This window comes from Phragmites australis, chromosome 20 (genome assembly GCF_958298935.1).
Source record: "Phragmites australis chromosome 20, lpPhrAust1.1, whole genome shotgun sequence".
NCBI classification, from domain to species: Eukaryota; Viridiplantae; Streptophyta; class Magnoliopsida; order Poales; family Poaceae; genus Phragmites; species Phragmites australis.
Window position 1 is genome coordinate 8,102,924 of NC_084940.1, and position 17,049 is coordinate 8,119,972.

At 39.8% G+C, this 17,049-nt stretch overlaps 1 protein-coding gene across 1 annotated transcript; it reads right to left on the minus strand.

Annotated features, from left to right (window-relative positions):
* Window positions 1-10,312: 10,312 nt before the first annotated feature.
* On the minus strand, window positions 10,313-16,991 carry LOC133901318 (pentatricopeptide repeat-containing protein At5g10690). Its single transcript, XM_062342633.1, has 12 exons — window positions 16,646-16,991; window positions 16,359-16,556; window positions 15,024-15,156; window positions 14,231-14,322; window positions 13,969-14,130; window positions 13,796-13,864; window positions 13,164-13,296; window positions 12,850-13,082; window positions 11,982-12,059; window positions 11,448-11,516; window positions 11,180-11,356; window positions 10,313-10,743 (listed from the first exon to the last, which is right to left on the minus strand). Exons 1-12 carry the CDS (start codon window positions 16,865-16,867, stop codon window positions 10,456-10,458), a joined length of 1,854 nt encoding a protein of 617 aa, XP_062198617.1. The 5' UTR covers window positions 16,868-16,991; the 3' UTR covers window positions 10,313-10,455.
* Window positions 16,992-17,049: the final 58 nt, after the last annotated feature.

Here is a 17,049-nt window from a genome sequence, read left to right on the forward strand (position 1 = left end):
AGGATTTCACAACCATCAAGGATTCATGGTATATGAGTTATCATTGATACAGTAAATCTTATTTCCGAGGAGAGGTGTTTTAAAAGCGACGTCTCCAAGGAGACATAGTAAATCCTAAGCATTCTAGATATCAAGGCGTCGTCCGACGTTAATATAGATAACGAAAGGTAATCCTAGGGTGATATGTATTCTGGATGATAATATTCAAGACATGGCATTTGTTTGATAGGATTAACTATTGCAAGTTGTAAAAGTGTAATACATATCACATGCGAGAATAAGTTCGGTTTTAATTGATCATGTATATTATTTGAAAACCATAGGTTCAGTATGATCAAGGAAATAGGACTTGCCTTCCTCGGAGTTTTCCTCAAAGTCTTGAATAAAATCAGGATCCTCCTCGCTTCTGACGCTTCCTACGCAGAACTCGTAGAGTCATGCTTTTCTGCAATTACGACTATGATTAGCAACGAACTATACTAGAGAAGAAACAATAAACACCAAATGGAAAGAAAAATGAGTTCTAATGGATATCATAATGTGACAGATGAGTAGATCTCGATTTTAGAAGGATTTTGGTGAAAGAATCATCAAAATCGAGGCTAAAACGGAGAAGTTATGACTCCTAAAAGATTAAACCGAAATTAAATCAGAAAATTACCAAAAGTTACTATTCATAGTAGGACCCATGTCAACAATAAATGGGGCCCACTGAACAATAGCCCAGTGGGTTTCAAATGAACAATAGGGTGTTACACAGAAGTATTGGCGACCTAACAACTCTACATGCACTGACTGGAAGACACGCTCCTAGTACACTGGGTCGTTGTCTTGGAAATCTTCAAAGTTTTCTACTGAGCAACATATATATTGTGGGAGATAGCAAGAGTGAGCACATGGAGTACTCAGCAAGTGTGAAAAAGATAATGATATGCAGGCTTATAACAAGAATATGCTAACACATGGTATATTTGCGTAAGTGTGAGTAAAGAAAACGGTAATGTAATTCAAAAGCATTAAGCAGTTGTTAAATGAATATAACTCAACAACCCGACAACTAACCTTCCAAGTTTAACCATCCCATAAACTATAACCAACTAGTACCACCTGTATTATATCATAACCATCTAATCAAGTGAGGATCCAAGACTCCCATAACCAAGGGCATGGTTGTTATAACAATTTTACACTCTGCAGAGGTTGTCCAACTTTTAGCCACGAGTCATGATACCCATGTTGTCGTGTTTGTAAGACACTAAACACACGCCAGTGATGTGTCGCCAGGAGATCACTATAAAGAATGGTCCATCAATTAGGTCATGGTACCCCAAATGAATGCCAGCCAAGTGTCTAATTAATATGTTAAGCCTTATGCATATCGGCCTCACGTTTGAATGGTATTTCTTGGTTGTCGCTCCTCGAACCGGTTCTTATATGTGACACTTAGGCAAAGACTATCTAACAGGGAAATAACCAACAAAATCTAACATCTTTTCTTGTCACGTATCCACAATCCCACTAGATAAAACACCATTATCAAACCAACTCCTTGCCCAAGTCCTAAAGTTCCATGTTACTAAAACAAATTCATAATCAGTATTGCATATGTCCACTAAACATGATATGACACTTCCCAACATCCCAAAAGCAATTTTACTCTACAAGTCCGCCTTGTTATAAAATGGAAATCTACAATTGGATTTATTTGATGGAAAACATAAGGTAAACCCTGGTAACTACCACTTAGGCTTCAAGGAATGTAAAGGAAGAACTAAGTAAACCCTAACATAGGTAACATATCAAGTTGATAGGAATTGCATGAAATTTTGTAAAACAAAACATTTAAAACATAGGTACAAGATGATCAAGGACATCCGGGTAAAGGCCTTGTCTTTGTGACTTGGTGGCTCAAGTGCCATGACCGGGTGTCGACCGGGAGCATATCCTTTGTGGAGCTCCAACATGGACTAGGGGTGGTATTAATGCCATCGATACCACAAGATAAACATCATTATACCAAGTTTTCTCTCTCTACCTTATTTACGTTTTCGTATTTACATTCTTGTAATTTACCTTCTTAGATAAGTTGCAAGCGTTTTGATTGGTAGAGTAGACTCACTAGATAAACCTAGAGCACATTTAGATAGAAATTGATATAGATTTATCTTGTGTAGTTTTTGGAGCCGAATAGATTTTAAGTGTCCTAGTTCACCCCCCTCTTAGGACATCATCGATCCCTTCAATTGATATCAAAGCTAGTGCTCACATCTAGCTCTTCAATTTGTGTTAGAGCTTCACAACTTTCATAAGGTTTTGCCAATTCAAGTGGTATTTGAGCTTTAGTCTCATTGTGGTCTGTTAGGCTTCTCTGTCTAATAAGTTGTGACATCCGGGGTTGGAATGGATTCCCATAGTGCTCCACTTTTTGATGGAAAAAACTTCCCGGTGAAAAATTCTAATGACTTGTTATTTGCAAGCCTGAGGGTTGGATGTTTAGAGAATTACCGAGGAAGGGATGAAATCTCACATCGCCAACAAGAGGGAGACAAGAGGACAAACCAAGGCATTTGCAAGCATAGGAAGATGGGTGAGTGATGATTAATATTCAAACTCAAGTGATGAGAGCATCATCATCCACTCCTCCAAGAGAAACTCTTTCTCAAGGTTGTCATCATGTAAATCGACACACAAACTATCTCACAAGTGCCTTATAGCCAAAGGTATGAATAACAATATAGGTGATAATGAATCTGATGAGGATTCTCCCTTCTATATTGAACTCCTTCAATGAGCAATAAAAAGGACATTAAGAAACAATCTAAAAAGCTTAAGAAATTCAATGCACTTGATGACATTCATGCTACTTTTATTTCTAATTATGAATAATTATTGAGTAAATTCAATTTGCTAAACAAGGGGCATGATGAGTTTAAGGCTAAATTTGAGTGCATTGAATCTCAAACTAAGGGGGAGTCCCTTAGTTCAACATCCACAGCACCGGACCATCCGGTGAGGCAAATCTTCTTTGTCTCGACTGTGGTGGCTTCTTCATATATTACATCCATGAGACCTACTAACATATATTCTTGACAAATATATTAGTCCTATTAACTATGTTATCATTAATTATTAAATTCACAATTATAATTTAATAAGATCATTTTTGTTACAGAGGATAAAGCCTCAGGCTTGCAGCCGAATCCCACGCCGACGCTGAGATCCATGGTCGCATCCACGAATTAAGGATGTTAGAGCCATATAGGCACGTGGGCTCATGACCCAAGGGGCTGACTGAGTGATGGGCCATGTACTATGTACAGGTAGGTAACCGACCGAGAAGAATATACAGTTTTACCCCTAAAGGGCAAGCCACTAATGGATATCTGTAATATAGGCCCCAATGGTATTATGTTAATCTGACATTCCGATAATGATACAAAAGGCTCTTTTCCCATCAAGGAAGGGTAGATCTCTTTTCCGCACTCCACAAGCCATTCTCAGACTCTCCATTCTCTCTACAAGCTTTCCTCACCCTTCTGAACACCATTCATTGGTGGAGAGGAGGTCTTGCATCATTTCATAGCTGAGCTTGATCAGCTACGACTAGGAGTGAAAATGGCTCGGATAATTTCTGATCAATCCAAGTCGGAACTGGAAACGTTTAGTTTTTTGAATTGGTATCGGATATTTTTGGCTCAGAATCAGTATCAAATATTTTTTTAGAATCAGCATCATAATCGGTGTAGCAGTTTTTGACAAAATCGGCATTAGCATCGGATATCCAGACTACCTGAGTTTGGATATTATCTGAAACCCAAGGGCTGAAACAGTGTTCTAATGCTCTAAAAATTCAAAACATTATTGAAATAATCATGATTTTTTTTTGAAAAATAAATATGTTGTAGAAGATTCTATAATCTAGCTCTAAAAAAATTCAACTCCAAATATGATATGTACAATGAGAAATAAAAAAGAAAAATATGGGAGGGGTGCTTTTTACTTGGTGATGGAAGCTTATACTTTACAACCTTCAAAGACCAGGAAGTGATGCAAACTCTTGCAAAAAGGTTTGCGAATGCCCACACGCAGTCTGCAAAAGGCTCTTTCAAGCCAGATAAGAATAGGGACGAGCTCACCTTGGCCCTGGGAAATAAGGAGCACGGTGGCGTTGATGTGATGGGTTAGAAATATGGATTCTCAGGCGTCATCGATAGTTACAAGAGTTGAAAAAGATCCCAAGTAGAGTAAGCTAGGATGATGAACATGTTTGAACTTGCACTACAACATGATAGGAAACTGACAGACGTAAGAATAAGACAAGCAGTACAAGAAGCCATCAGGCTTGAACGGGGCGCAATTGGGAGCGAACATGAACAACCAGCAGTGTCTCCTAATGTTGTGCGCTCCAGCCCCGGTGGTCATCAGAGTAGTTGTGGATCCACAGGAGTTCCAGGAGCTAACTCCATCACTTATCTCATGGACGACATCACAGCATGGACACCGTGTGAACTACACATTGGTGCTAAGAATATTACCATTAAGGTGGCTTTCGACGTGGCTTATCATTGTGGCTCCTATGAACTTTTGCACAGACGTCGGACACTAAAGGGCTACACCATGGTTGAAGTAGATGAGGCAGTTGACTATTACCGTCAAGTTGAGGTGGACTACCCCGCAGAAGAGGGGTCAACACTATAGGATAGAAAGAGCATTGTTTCATCGCATGGAAGAAGGCCTACATAATGTTTTCACCAGGGATAGCTCTTGACAACCTCTACTCTCCACGACACCCTGGGCCGTCGTTGCCTCATAGATCCCCCTCTCATCAGCCATCTCCTAGAAGAAGTCCACCTCCTCAACCATCGCCTCAAAGAAGTCCACCGTTCAAGAAGCCAGCACTATCAATAAGCCAACCATCATCTCAAAAAACACGATCAGGTTTCACAGCATCCAAGAAGATGACATCACCTAAGAAGTCAGTAAGGATGTCTATTCACTTAATCTTGAGCAAACCAAAAAGATTATAGACGCAAGTGTAAAGGCTTTTTTCCATCCTTCAGTACCTCCATCGAAGCTTGCTGTGCCTGAAGATAGCATTATTTTTTTTATAAACATAGCCAAAGTTAACAGATGATGGTGGCTTTAAGTAAGCCACTGACTGACTACGAATGCATCAGTAAGAAGCAGGCCAAGAGCAAATTAGGTCCAATCATTGAGGATGCTCCAAGCATTAGGGGCTTTCTAGCTACTTCTAGATTAACAGCAGAGCAACTAGCACAACTTGTTGTGGGAGCAGAAATTCCAAAATTGGTTGTTAGATGGTTGTTTGAGTTGGGCAAACCTTTGGTCAAACCAGATATAGAAAATAATCTTACAACTCAAATACGTCGATTACATCTGTGGTACTTGGAGCAGTCCAGACAGAGTATACAAGCGTTCCTCGTAAGATACAAAGATGAATATTTTCTCATTCGTGACGACTCCTTTTGGGTGGAGTTCAAGTGCTTGTATGAATTGTACTAGGAAGATGCTCTCGATGTGTCCATAATCAGAGTGTAGACTCTGTAAGTAACTTATATATATAAATCACATTATATGATCTTGTACCTTGAAATTTCATGGCTAACTTTCTCTATTTCGTAGAATGGAGATCCACACATGTAGACAAAAATTAGATAATAAAATAGGATTCATCGATCATGGGCTTATCAAAGAGAAACTTGTATAGACGAATTCAGACTTACTTGAGGACTACTTTGTGAAGTGTCTACTTCATCACTAATACAAGACCTTCATACTCTTACCCTACGCTTTGAATATGTGTTTGCATGTCAGGGTATTTTTTTTATGGGTAACTCGATTCTAATACTAATTTGCTATGGTGACATATTTGTGCAGTTTTCATTAGATCATCCTTATCATCCACCTAGACTTGAGCAAGATTATTATCTTGGAGTCACAAAAGAGAGATCAGTTAACTTACCAAGACCTCATTGACATGCTAAACAAGTAAACTCGGTCATTTAATCTTCGTATCGATTGCATCTAAGTTTAATTGGTATTCGTATTCACGTACAGGACGTATACAAGATATTGCAAAGAGTGTTATCTACTTTCCATACAGGAAGCAATATGATGTAAAAAACCAATTTTTCAGTACACATGGAATATTCATGTCTTGCATTTCCTACTAAATAAAAAGGTTCAATTTATTCTATCACGGATCCTTTTCTCTTGAAGTGTATGATGCAGCCACCCGGTAATAATCTCTGCGGGTTTTATATTCTTAGTTTCATGCATACATTCAGCGGAGACGGAGACACTATCATATTTAATGATGTTAAGGTATGAAATTACATATCGATGCCTTTTTTTTCAATTTTTATACGTGTTCAAGGACTAATTCTTTCGATTCTTCAAATACAACACTTCAAACACCGCACCTGCAAAAATACATACCATTCAAGAACAGATCGTCGGCTTCTTCATTGAACATGTTATCAACCCAAACGGCGAGTTTAATGAACCAATTGTGTCGTCACCGCGAGGGACCTTCAGATGATACTATATCTTCTAGTAGAGAGTATGTGATAAGAAGAAAGTCTACCAGAAATTTTGACAGCGTATATATGTTCAGATAACACCATATTTCTCAATATATATATATATATATATATATGTTTACTTGATTAAATACGTGTCTCATTGTATGCATATATTGAGAGGAAGGGAGAGAGAGACAGAGAGAGGAGAGAGGGAGGGAGATGGAGGGAGGGAGGGAGGAGAGAGAGTGGTAGGTAGGAGAGAGAGAAAAATCACTGTCGGCTCAAGGCTTCAGCCGGTAGTGACTTCACGGGCATCACTGTCAGCTGAAGCCTTGAGCCAGCAATAATAACCACTTTCACTGTTATCGTGGTCCAACTGTGAAGGGAATTCTGAAGTAGTGATATTATCTTAACTATTATATAATAACTTCCTAGTATGAATATGTTCTTTACTTTTACTATGATCTTACATACAATTTGAGTGGTCTTTCATATTCTGGTAAATATCCATTGGACGTATTCGTTTTTTATCCATATTCATTTTGTACTCGTTTCCAACATTATCCGTAAACATATTTTTATCCGAACTATCCGTATTCAAATCCATTTTTAATAAAAAAAAATATGATTTAAAATATAGTAAAACCTGGTTCCGCTCAATTTCGAGCTGTTTATCCCTAGGCCCATGGACCATGTAAATACGGCTACTGATCCATCCACCGATTGGTGCAGCCCTGCGTGCACTGTAAGTCATGCATCACGCAGCCGAGCTCTGGGGAAACGATCCAGCATGGACCATGCAAATTAGTACAGCCACTGGATCGATCGATCCGTCCATCGACTGGCATAGAAACCACCCGGTCGAGTACGAGCGAGCCACTGCGCGGGGGGCACTCGTGTAGTCGTGTACGACGTCCGACTACCGCTGCCGCCTGCCGACCGTGCGAGCACCGCAGGTTCACGTGCGTAGGGGTGGAAATGGATGGCAGGAAATCCGAATTATCCGATTCCGTATCTGTTAAAATGCGAATATGGATATCCGTATCCGTATTCGTTTCTGAAATGGATACTAAAATGGATATATCCGAATTCGTTTTCGAGATTCGGATTCAAATGTGGATATCCGAATTCGAGATATATCCGATTCGTATCCGTATCCGCCAACCAGGGAACTAAATTTTGCTAAAGTTTTAGAAATTTCAGATATGAACGAAATTCCAACCCAATCAAATTGGAACAATTTCAGTCAAATTTCATCAAATTTCAGTTAAATTTGATCAAAAATTTAAATTTCCAACATGAATTTTGAACAAAATTTGTAAAATTCCGGCCCAATCAAAGTAGAACAAATTTCATTCGAATTTTATCAAATTTCAGTCAAAAGTTTTCAAAAATTTAAATTTCCAACCTGAATTTCGAAGATCGAGTAGATATCCGAATGCGGATTCGTATTCGAACTATCCGATTCGTATTCGTATTCGAAGATATCCGGATCCGTATTCGTATTCGGATTAAAATATGGTAAATCGTACCATCCGAATTCGATTCCATGCGTATCCGATCCGTTTCCATCCCTACACGTGCGGGCGGGACGTACGAGTTGAGACTCCTGCGCGCGCCGGTTTCGGTGGCCGCGCAGAGATGGCAGGCGGCGCGGTTATGGACTGATGACTGGCATCGGGTGTGAGGCTTTTGAGGAGCGTAGATGGGCTCATCCGGTCATACTTGTAGCTACATATCTATGGTGGCAGCCGTGTATATTTACTAATTTAAAAGCAGTTGTTCTTTCAAAAAAAGTCAGAAATTATCTAAACGCTTGGTTTTTTTCTAATTTGTAGTAGCTTTTGGCCAGCTAAGAAAACGACTGTGACTAAAAGTTTAAGAAACAAATTGAGATAAACTTTTCTAGCTTTTAATATATCAAACTAAATATTTATTGTAAAAATTAATAACTAAAACTTAACAGTCTCTGTCGTTTTATCAGTTAGCTAAGTTTCAGAACCACATTGTACCACATTGTATCTAAACGGGATCTTAGTATTAGGGGTGGAAATAGATGGCAGGAAATCTGAATTATCCAATTTCGTATCCGTTAAAATACGAATATAAATATCTGTATCCGTATTCGTTTCTAAAATGGATACTAAAATGGATATATCCGAATTCGTTTTCGAGATTCGGATTTAAATGTGGATATCTGAATTCGAGATATATCCGATTCATATCCGTATCAGCCAACCAAGGAACCAAATTTTGTTAAAGTTTTAGAAATTTCAGATATGAACGAAATTCCAACCCAATCAAATTGGAACAAATTTCAGTTAAATTTGATCAAAAATTTAAATTTCCAACATGAATTTTGAACAAAATTTCTAAAATTCCGGCCCAATCAAATTAGAACAAATTTCGGTCGAATTTTATCAAATTTCAGTCAAATTTTTTCAAAAAATTAAATTTCCGACCTGAATTTCGAAGATTGAGTAGATATCCGAATGTGGATTCGTATTCGAACTATCCGATTCGTATTCAAAAATATCCGAATCCGTATTCGTATTCGGATTAAAATATAATAAATCGTACTATCCAAATTCGATTCCATCTGTTTCCATCCCTACTTAGGGCCTGTTTGTTTCAGCTAGAGATTCTGAAAAGCAGCTTATAAAAGCTGGATTGTGAAAAGCTGGATTGTGAAAAGCTTTTAGACTGTAGATTCTAAAAAAATTTAATAGACAGTTTAGTAAAATGGACTTTCATAATCTATCAAAAGCTGAGGAAAACCAGCTTCTCAGATTCTCACAATCCAACCAGCAGATTTTAAAAAGCTATAACCAAAAGCTGTCTGTTTATTTCAGCTTCGGATTATAAAAGCTGAAAGCCAGAATCCGAAGCTGAAACAAACAGGGCCTTAGTATTACTCGTTGCCACGAAAACATTTATCTGAAAGTAGTTGTCACCGCATGCTTCCCAATGCTACCATGTCTGCTGCGCTGCACGCAGTTGATGGGACCAAACACTGAACTGGACAGGCAGAGCTGGCTACGTACCGCAGTAGCTTTGTCCAATAATGTCACACCAGGAACCAAAACTAGCTAGCTAGGGCTTTCCAGAAATCATTTCCTCTACTCCGGAACGCAGAGGAACAAGTGATGCTTGCATTGCAGCACATTCTTCAGGATACTTGTCAACTCAACGAGAAGTTTACAGCAGATGTACACAAACACAGGAGTAGCAAGCATGTCGAAGCACATTCACTTACGCAAGCAACCTCAAGAAAACATAGATGTTGAAGCAGACTGAACTGATCTGGGCATTTGTTTGCGCCGGTCATGGGCGGATCCACCACCATGGGGGCAGAGGGAGCTTAAGCCCCTTATGCCGGGATGCACTTGATGAGAGCTCCTGCGCTCCTTTCAGTTTTTTTAATACCTAAGAGAAAGAAGAGAAGAATGAAAAAGAGGAAGAGCCCGGCTCTGTATCTGCCACCGACACCGGTAGGCCTTTGAGTTGCACTATCGGAGCAAATCAAACCAACGCGAGGATCTCACATTGGTACCACGCAGCAGCAGCAGCTTTCTTTTTGGTCCCCGTAGGGATCAAAGGCTGGACAAAGGTCTTCTTCGCAGTCTGGTGATATGGACTGATCGGGGATACCAGAAGAAAAAGAAGCCAGGACCAAGGTGGTCTCAACCAAAGGCTGAGCGCGTGTTTCGGGTCCACGGTCACTTTTGCTGTGTGCATCAGGAAACATAGATCAGCCTAGCAAGCTCTTATGGCAAAACTTTTGCTCTGCTTGTTGAATTGGACAGTGAGAGACGATTTGACCATCGCATGCATGACTGTTTTGCTCGGCACAACGATGTGGAGCCATTGAAAGAGAGAGACAAAAAGGAACATAAAACTAGCTACAGATTCAGCCACAATTGCAGGCTTCAGCGTCTTGCTTGAGTGTTACTTGGGACATGCCCACACCGTGGATGTCTGACGAGTAGTCGCCTGTGAACTTCCACAAAATGGCAAGAGAGAAAACACCCAAGGGTCTTGAGCTGGACGTGTAGCTGCCTTCGTACATGTTACCGCTTTTTACCACCACCACCATTTCGGACTTCTCTCTAAGGAGGAGATCAATGACATGCTCCACAGAGGTTGAAGTAGGCACACAGAGCGGTGCTCTCGCCATCGAAAGAAGAGGCACATCCAGCTGAAAGGGAAATGAAGTTGTCTAGAATCACAGGAGAATACTGGAATATCAATTATATGGCAATGAAATGGGAGTACCACAACTTTGTTATAGCATGGCACAAAGTTTGATACTGGTGGAAAGTATTTTGAGCCATTTATTGTGCATTTATGCTCTTACATGGCACAAAGATTAATATACCTTAACATTTTTCATGAACCAATATCACATTTCTAGTTAAATGACCAGCATCACATTTTTTTTTTTTTGGTACAAATAGGAAACATGGCCAAAATCACTAAGAATCAATAACAAACCGTCATGACAAAAAAAAAATCCTAACTCCCTGATTTGTCAAATACTGGTCCCTGCCACTAAACCAGTCCCACACGTTTCATTAGCTTCCGTACAAGGAGTGACACTACCTTGCTGATGCTGATTGAAGGAGAAAGCATACCTTGGTACAATCGTCGCGGTGAACAATTCCAACGCAACCTCCCCAATCATCCACAAGGGGAACCGCACGATCTTTCAAAAATCGCATCACAACCTTCCGCAATATTAAGTCAGCAGGTAAAGGTTGGGATTCTTGAAATGGAATCATATACTTCTCAACTGGATCATTCAAGATAATCTACAATTCCAATGGACAGAACTTCAGATTTGACCAAACAGAGTTAAGCGAAGAAAGGGATAAAAAAAAAAAAACGTAACAAGCATACAACCTGTGGAAATATATGAGGTCTTAGAAGAGAGTTGGTGAATCCAGATAAGCTTTCAACTTTAACTGCAACCTGTTAGCAACAGCAAAGAAACTAACTCAAAAAGATCATGCTTTCACTTTGAAACATTTAAGTTTATAAAAAATTGGCAAAACAAAAGAAATATTCGTAATATGCTCCTAGATCCTGGCATTAGTCCCAACATCGAATTAAATTCCCAGTTTAACGCATTCAGATACATAGCCACATGCAACTATATACTACGTAATTATCATCACGCCTTTCATAAATTTCAACGTACAAAAACCACCATATGCAGCAGCTATTGTCAATTACATGTTGGCACTGTATTTCAAAAGCCAGAATGGCACTGCATATAGATTAAGGAGGGAAACATAAAAAAAATCACAAACTGCATTTTTATACAGAAACTCAATGCGCTCTCTGTGTGAAAGGAAAGAACACCCTAGTTCTATGCCTGGAATGAAACGATATAGTATGTAAGAGATAAAATCCAAATAAGAACAAGAAACATACCAGACCTACTCTACTTGTCCAAGAGAAACATTCCTTCTCGTTCACTATTCTTCTTAGAAGCCCTCTAGCCAAATCTATCTGTAAAAGATTTAATCAGACAGCCATTAAGTAGTCGGGACATCTGAACATGACCTATTGAAAATGTTACAACTAAGCAAAGGCAGACATTCACAAGTACAATAATCTAGAGAGAGATGAGCATAATCATGCACATGGTGCAGCCACCTTGAATCTGGTACATGGTCAAATCTGACAGCATATAGGTCGGAGGCAGTTTAACTGATCACAGAAACAAACCTGTCCTTTCTACAACCCTTAGTTCCCCCTACATTTTTGATATCATATAATACTAAGCTTCATAAGATCATGCAATTAAGAAATGATAATCATATATTCATATTGTATCCATCTAGTGTCATACGACAAATGGGAAAACATGTACTTATAGCAGCATAATGAAACCTCATGGACCTAGGAATTAAGAGACCACTTCGACAAAGCAATTTATATGTTATCATTTCTTCATAAGAGCTAGAGACAGGGAATAATTTGCTGATTGTATACTTTGGTGGAAGGGCTTAGAAATAAGTTTGTCATCGGATAAGAACTCTCACTTCAACAGTAAATACCTTTTCATAACAGATACTTCTATACATCCCTAGCAGGGGTTTCAATAGTAAGCACACAACACAAAAGACACTAGTGTTTCGTTACCTAGTATGTGTCTCAATTCCAAAGGACTTATAATTTTGCTTATCCTAGTCAAAATTTAGTAAAATTAATAGCCAAGTGGCCAAAGCATTGCATGGATAATGAATCAAAATCACATTGTCAGACAATGTAATTTCATCCTAGGCTTCATTTATACCTGATTGTTATTTATAGCAGCTTCCATTAATAGCTCATCTGCCTCTTCTTTTGCTGCGCGGCTAATGGATCCAACTGAATCTGGCCACATGCGCTTGTTCAATCTCTCGACCATATCAACATCACCTCTGGTAGCAAAAGCTCTCATAATTGAAAGATAAAGATGAGGCTTAGGTGTAAAATCTTTGTTGTTGCCAGCCTGCTTAATTATCTCACCAAAAATGCAAAGGGCCCCTACAATAATCACCGAAAAAGTAGAAAGCATATTAGTGTTACTGAGAAAATTGTGGCAATAAAAAAATACTTAAAGCTTACCATCAATGGACCCACAAGCTAGCAAGGCATCTATCATAGCAGTGTATGCAATCCTATCGATTGAAAGAGGTGAAGATTTCATCTCCACAACAATCTTCAAAACTGAATATAGATCTCGGCTATTTCCTAAACCCTGCAGCATGCTTTAACAACTTGTAAAATTAAGAGCTATTAAAAAATGATAACAAATACATAGATCAATTGAACTACCTATACATGATAGGTTGAGTCAAAGATCAAAGGCATCTTTCCGAAAGGCAATCCTAATTCTCAATATTAAGTCTCTCAACATATTTTATAAAAAAGCAATATCTTCCTCTTTTTCGATGATGTCAAAGCATTCTCGATAGTTAAATATGTTTTTTGAACGAAAATAGTAAAATAAATGAAGTAGTGTAACAACCACTTCAATAATGTTGTCTAATAATGTCAAGTTGCCAACAAAAGAAGTAGGGTGTAGCCACCATTATTATCTATCATTAAAAGTAAAAATAAATGATGTCATGCAACAGCCACTACAATAACATTGTCTAATAACGTAAATAAACAAGTAGAGTATAGTCACAATCCTGTAATTATTATCTATCATCAGGACAGGACACCAGCTGCTATGAACCTAGCAGGCATCATACCTTAAGTAATGTTGTGTAGGTAACAGCATCGGGGAGTAGTTCAGGATTATTATCCCTGTTAGCTTCTTCCTGCATTGTAATATAATCAACTAATTTTCATTACACAATGCAACTACTTGTATAGCAAAACAATTTTGTGGCTAAAACTGGCCTTTCCAACACTTGTGTGACACCTTCATGTCTTCGAGAAATTGGATAGCTTTATCAATCTCTGCTGATTTTACACAGGCAGAAATGATGGTATTGTAGGTCAATCTATCAGGCTTCAACCCTTGACGCAATATCTCATCTTTGACAGTCAAAGCTCCAAGAGGGAAGTTGCTCTTAATGTAGCCCTGGAGTTTGTTCAGTTCAGAAATTTATGTAATTACAATGGTGATTTGATGAAAACGAAAATACCATATTAACAATTAAGGGAACTATGTTGCATTCTACCTTCATCAGTAAGTTGTATAGTAAAACAGAGTGATCTTCATAAAGGACTTTGCGAAAACGGGCGACAAGAGCATTGGCACGCCTCATATCTCCTGCATAAATTGCAGTTCAATTCCATCAGTAAATGGTCAGCTCGTGTATGTGAGTAAAGAGTGTTGGTTGAATGTTGTGGCTACAGAAAAGCAATTTGTGATGAAAATGTGCACATGAGTGCAATCGACCAACACCCATTCAAACTTAATCTCGGCTATACTTTGGAGTTCAGAAACAATGGAAAAACTAGATTCAAGTCATAAGTAAAGAGAGTTAACTCTTTATTGATGACCCGCCTTATTATACTTATATCAACCATACTCATTAGCAACGAAATGCACTTGTATTTTAGTTTCAAAAAATGCTGTCAATGATCCTAACAATGAGGATTACTGAGAGAATAATTTTGATATTGATTTACATTTTAGTACGGTGTAAATAAAACAGAATGGAAACCCATCAACACTTACACTAAGTAGAATTTTAACCAACACTTTGTATTTCTTGGCCACGAATGTGGGATCATGTATCAATTTAGACACAACGAATATTATTTTCCTGAGAATAAGGCAATTAGACTTTGAATCTTGGACTGCTGATCTGATTCTGAGTTGGGTTTTGTAAATAAGCTTTTTAATCAAGAATAAATTGTTCAAATAAAGAGGTGAATTATTTTCATGCTGGAAATGTGATAACTCTAGTACTCTTCTCACACTTTAGTACTATTACTGGAACATGAAAAGATCAATCTTGTACCAACCTGCTTCAATAAGGGCATTTAGAAAACCACAAATAAGATGTGGAGAGAGTCTAGGGCTCCCGACAGAAGTATCTTTCTCGATTGATTCCAGTATTTCGAATGCTTCATTAATCCTTCTCGCTATTCCTAGGCCCTTCAATTGAATAGCAATGTAACACATTAACATTTGCACCATAAATATTTCCTTACTCCTTAATTGGACCAATTGGCAGAAAACACATATTTGTAAAAAATAAATTTGGTCACATATTATGCTAGCAAGCACTTTAAAAAAAATATCCTGAAATATCAATCCATTCATTGAAGGATGCAAGAATAGAGGGTGAACATCCTGAATGCAGAATAAATAAGAAGGCAGTTGGTGATTAAGGGTTTGCACGTTGAGGGTTCAGACAATCTGAGATGGAACTTTAATAAAGTTACAGGGGGCGGAAAAAAGAGTGGACAACATATATTAGTTGGGAAACTAACACCTGACTTTCAAGAACAATAACGAGCCTACGTTGAAATTCAGATTTGAAGAAAGTGTCTTGTGACAAATCGGTTACTTAAAACTTTGGTTAATAGAACATGGTATAATATGATGAATTTGCACGATCACACACAAGCTCACAAAAGCACCTAGTACCTAAGTAGACAGGTCTAGTACTGAAACTGATCCTAGATAGGTCTAGTAGGCCTTTCTGTGTAAAATGCCTTGCCATTATCATAACCGAATTGCTTCTTCGAGAAATTCAATGGACTCCTCCATTGATTTCGGGCTTCCCATAGGTACTGGTAAATTCCATGGATATCCACCTAAAGCAAGCATAGGAGATCAACATGTGAGGGCTCCTGATTCCTGAATTTACCAGTACCTATGTATCACCACTGAAAACAAACGCAAGTTCCCTTGAGCAGTTTGGGATATCCACCTAAATTTTAGAAAGGGTGGTTTTTCCTTAGTCTACCAAAACTGGTTCTTCAGAAGGGAAAAAGAATTGTCGCATCATATCCTATCGAGGGTAGAAGTACATAATTACTGTGTTCTGTTCAACATAGGGAGTAAAGTAATGCTCCTTTGTTGGACGAACAGGCATTCTATCAATGCCAAACGGCTAAACTCACTAGATACACATTTTTCTTATAGATTATAAGGATAGATTATGTTGTTGGAACTCACATAGCTCTTCTTCAGTTTGTCTCCCCAAATTCACTACTACTCACTATCAGTAAAAACAAACGAATTGACCTCATGGATTTTTGTGCAACCCAATTTGAGCACCAACGTCTCAGGACTCCCAATGCAACGAGGTAAGAGCCTTAAGGCTGCGTGCGCAAACAAAAACCGCACACCTTGAGCAGGATGCCGTAGGAGACGCCGTCGACGCCGCACCCCCTGGGCCCGCGCATGTCCTCGAAGAGCCGGAGAGCGCGGTCGACGTCGCCGCAATGAACGCAGGCCTCTAGCACCGCGTTCATGACGATAGTGTTGAGCGCCCCGCCTCCAACCCCGCGCGCCCGCCGCCGTGCCGCCTCCACCTCCTCCATGATCTGCGCAGCATATGCGCGTTAGCACCGGCCAAACGCACAAAACAGCATCATCGTCGGCGAGAGGAGGAGGGATAGCACGCGAGGCGAACCTGGGAGAGCTGCCTGCGGCGGGTGAGGTCGACGATGCGGGCGGTGAGGCAGCGGAGGTCGGTGGACGTGGAGGCGGGGCGCGGGCGGGGCCGGCGCCCGGGTGGACGAGGGGAGGAGAAGATTCTGGAAGCGTCGAGAGGCCGGCGGAGGCGGGGCTCGCCCATCGCGGGCGCCGGCGCGGGCGAGGGGGAGAGGAACCGCGGCGGCCTTATCAGCATCATCTCTTCTCTCGCCGCTGCCGCCGACCGCCGCGTGTCGCCCGACTCGCGAGCGCGCGGGCGAGTGGATAAAGCGGGGCCGCCGGTTGCGGTGAACTGGTTGGGCCGCCCGTGGTGCTCGACGCGATCGCCGCGGAATTATTGGCCCAAATGCGGCCTGTTAAATCGGTTGCCCACCTCTCTTA

What these genes read in the sequence shown, in the direction of transcription:
- LOC133901318 (XM_062342633.1), bottom strand. Translation starts at nt 16,867, where the DNA reads ATGATGCTGATAAGGCCGCCGCGGTTCCTCTCCCCCTCGCCCGCGCCG. An exon ending in CTGCTATAAATAACAATCAG is followed by an intron (nt 12,060 to 12,849) that starts GTATAAATGAAG and finishes AATCTTTTACAG; the next exon opens with ATAGATTTGGCTAGAGGGCT. An exon ending in ACCGCGACGATTGTACCAAG is followed by an intron (nt 10,744 to 11,179) that starts GTATGCTTTCTC and finishes TTTCCCTTTCAG; the next exon opens with CTGGATGTGCCTCTTCTTTC.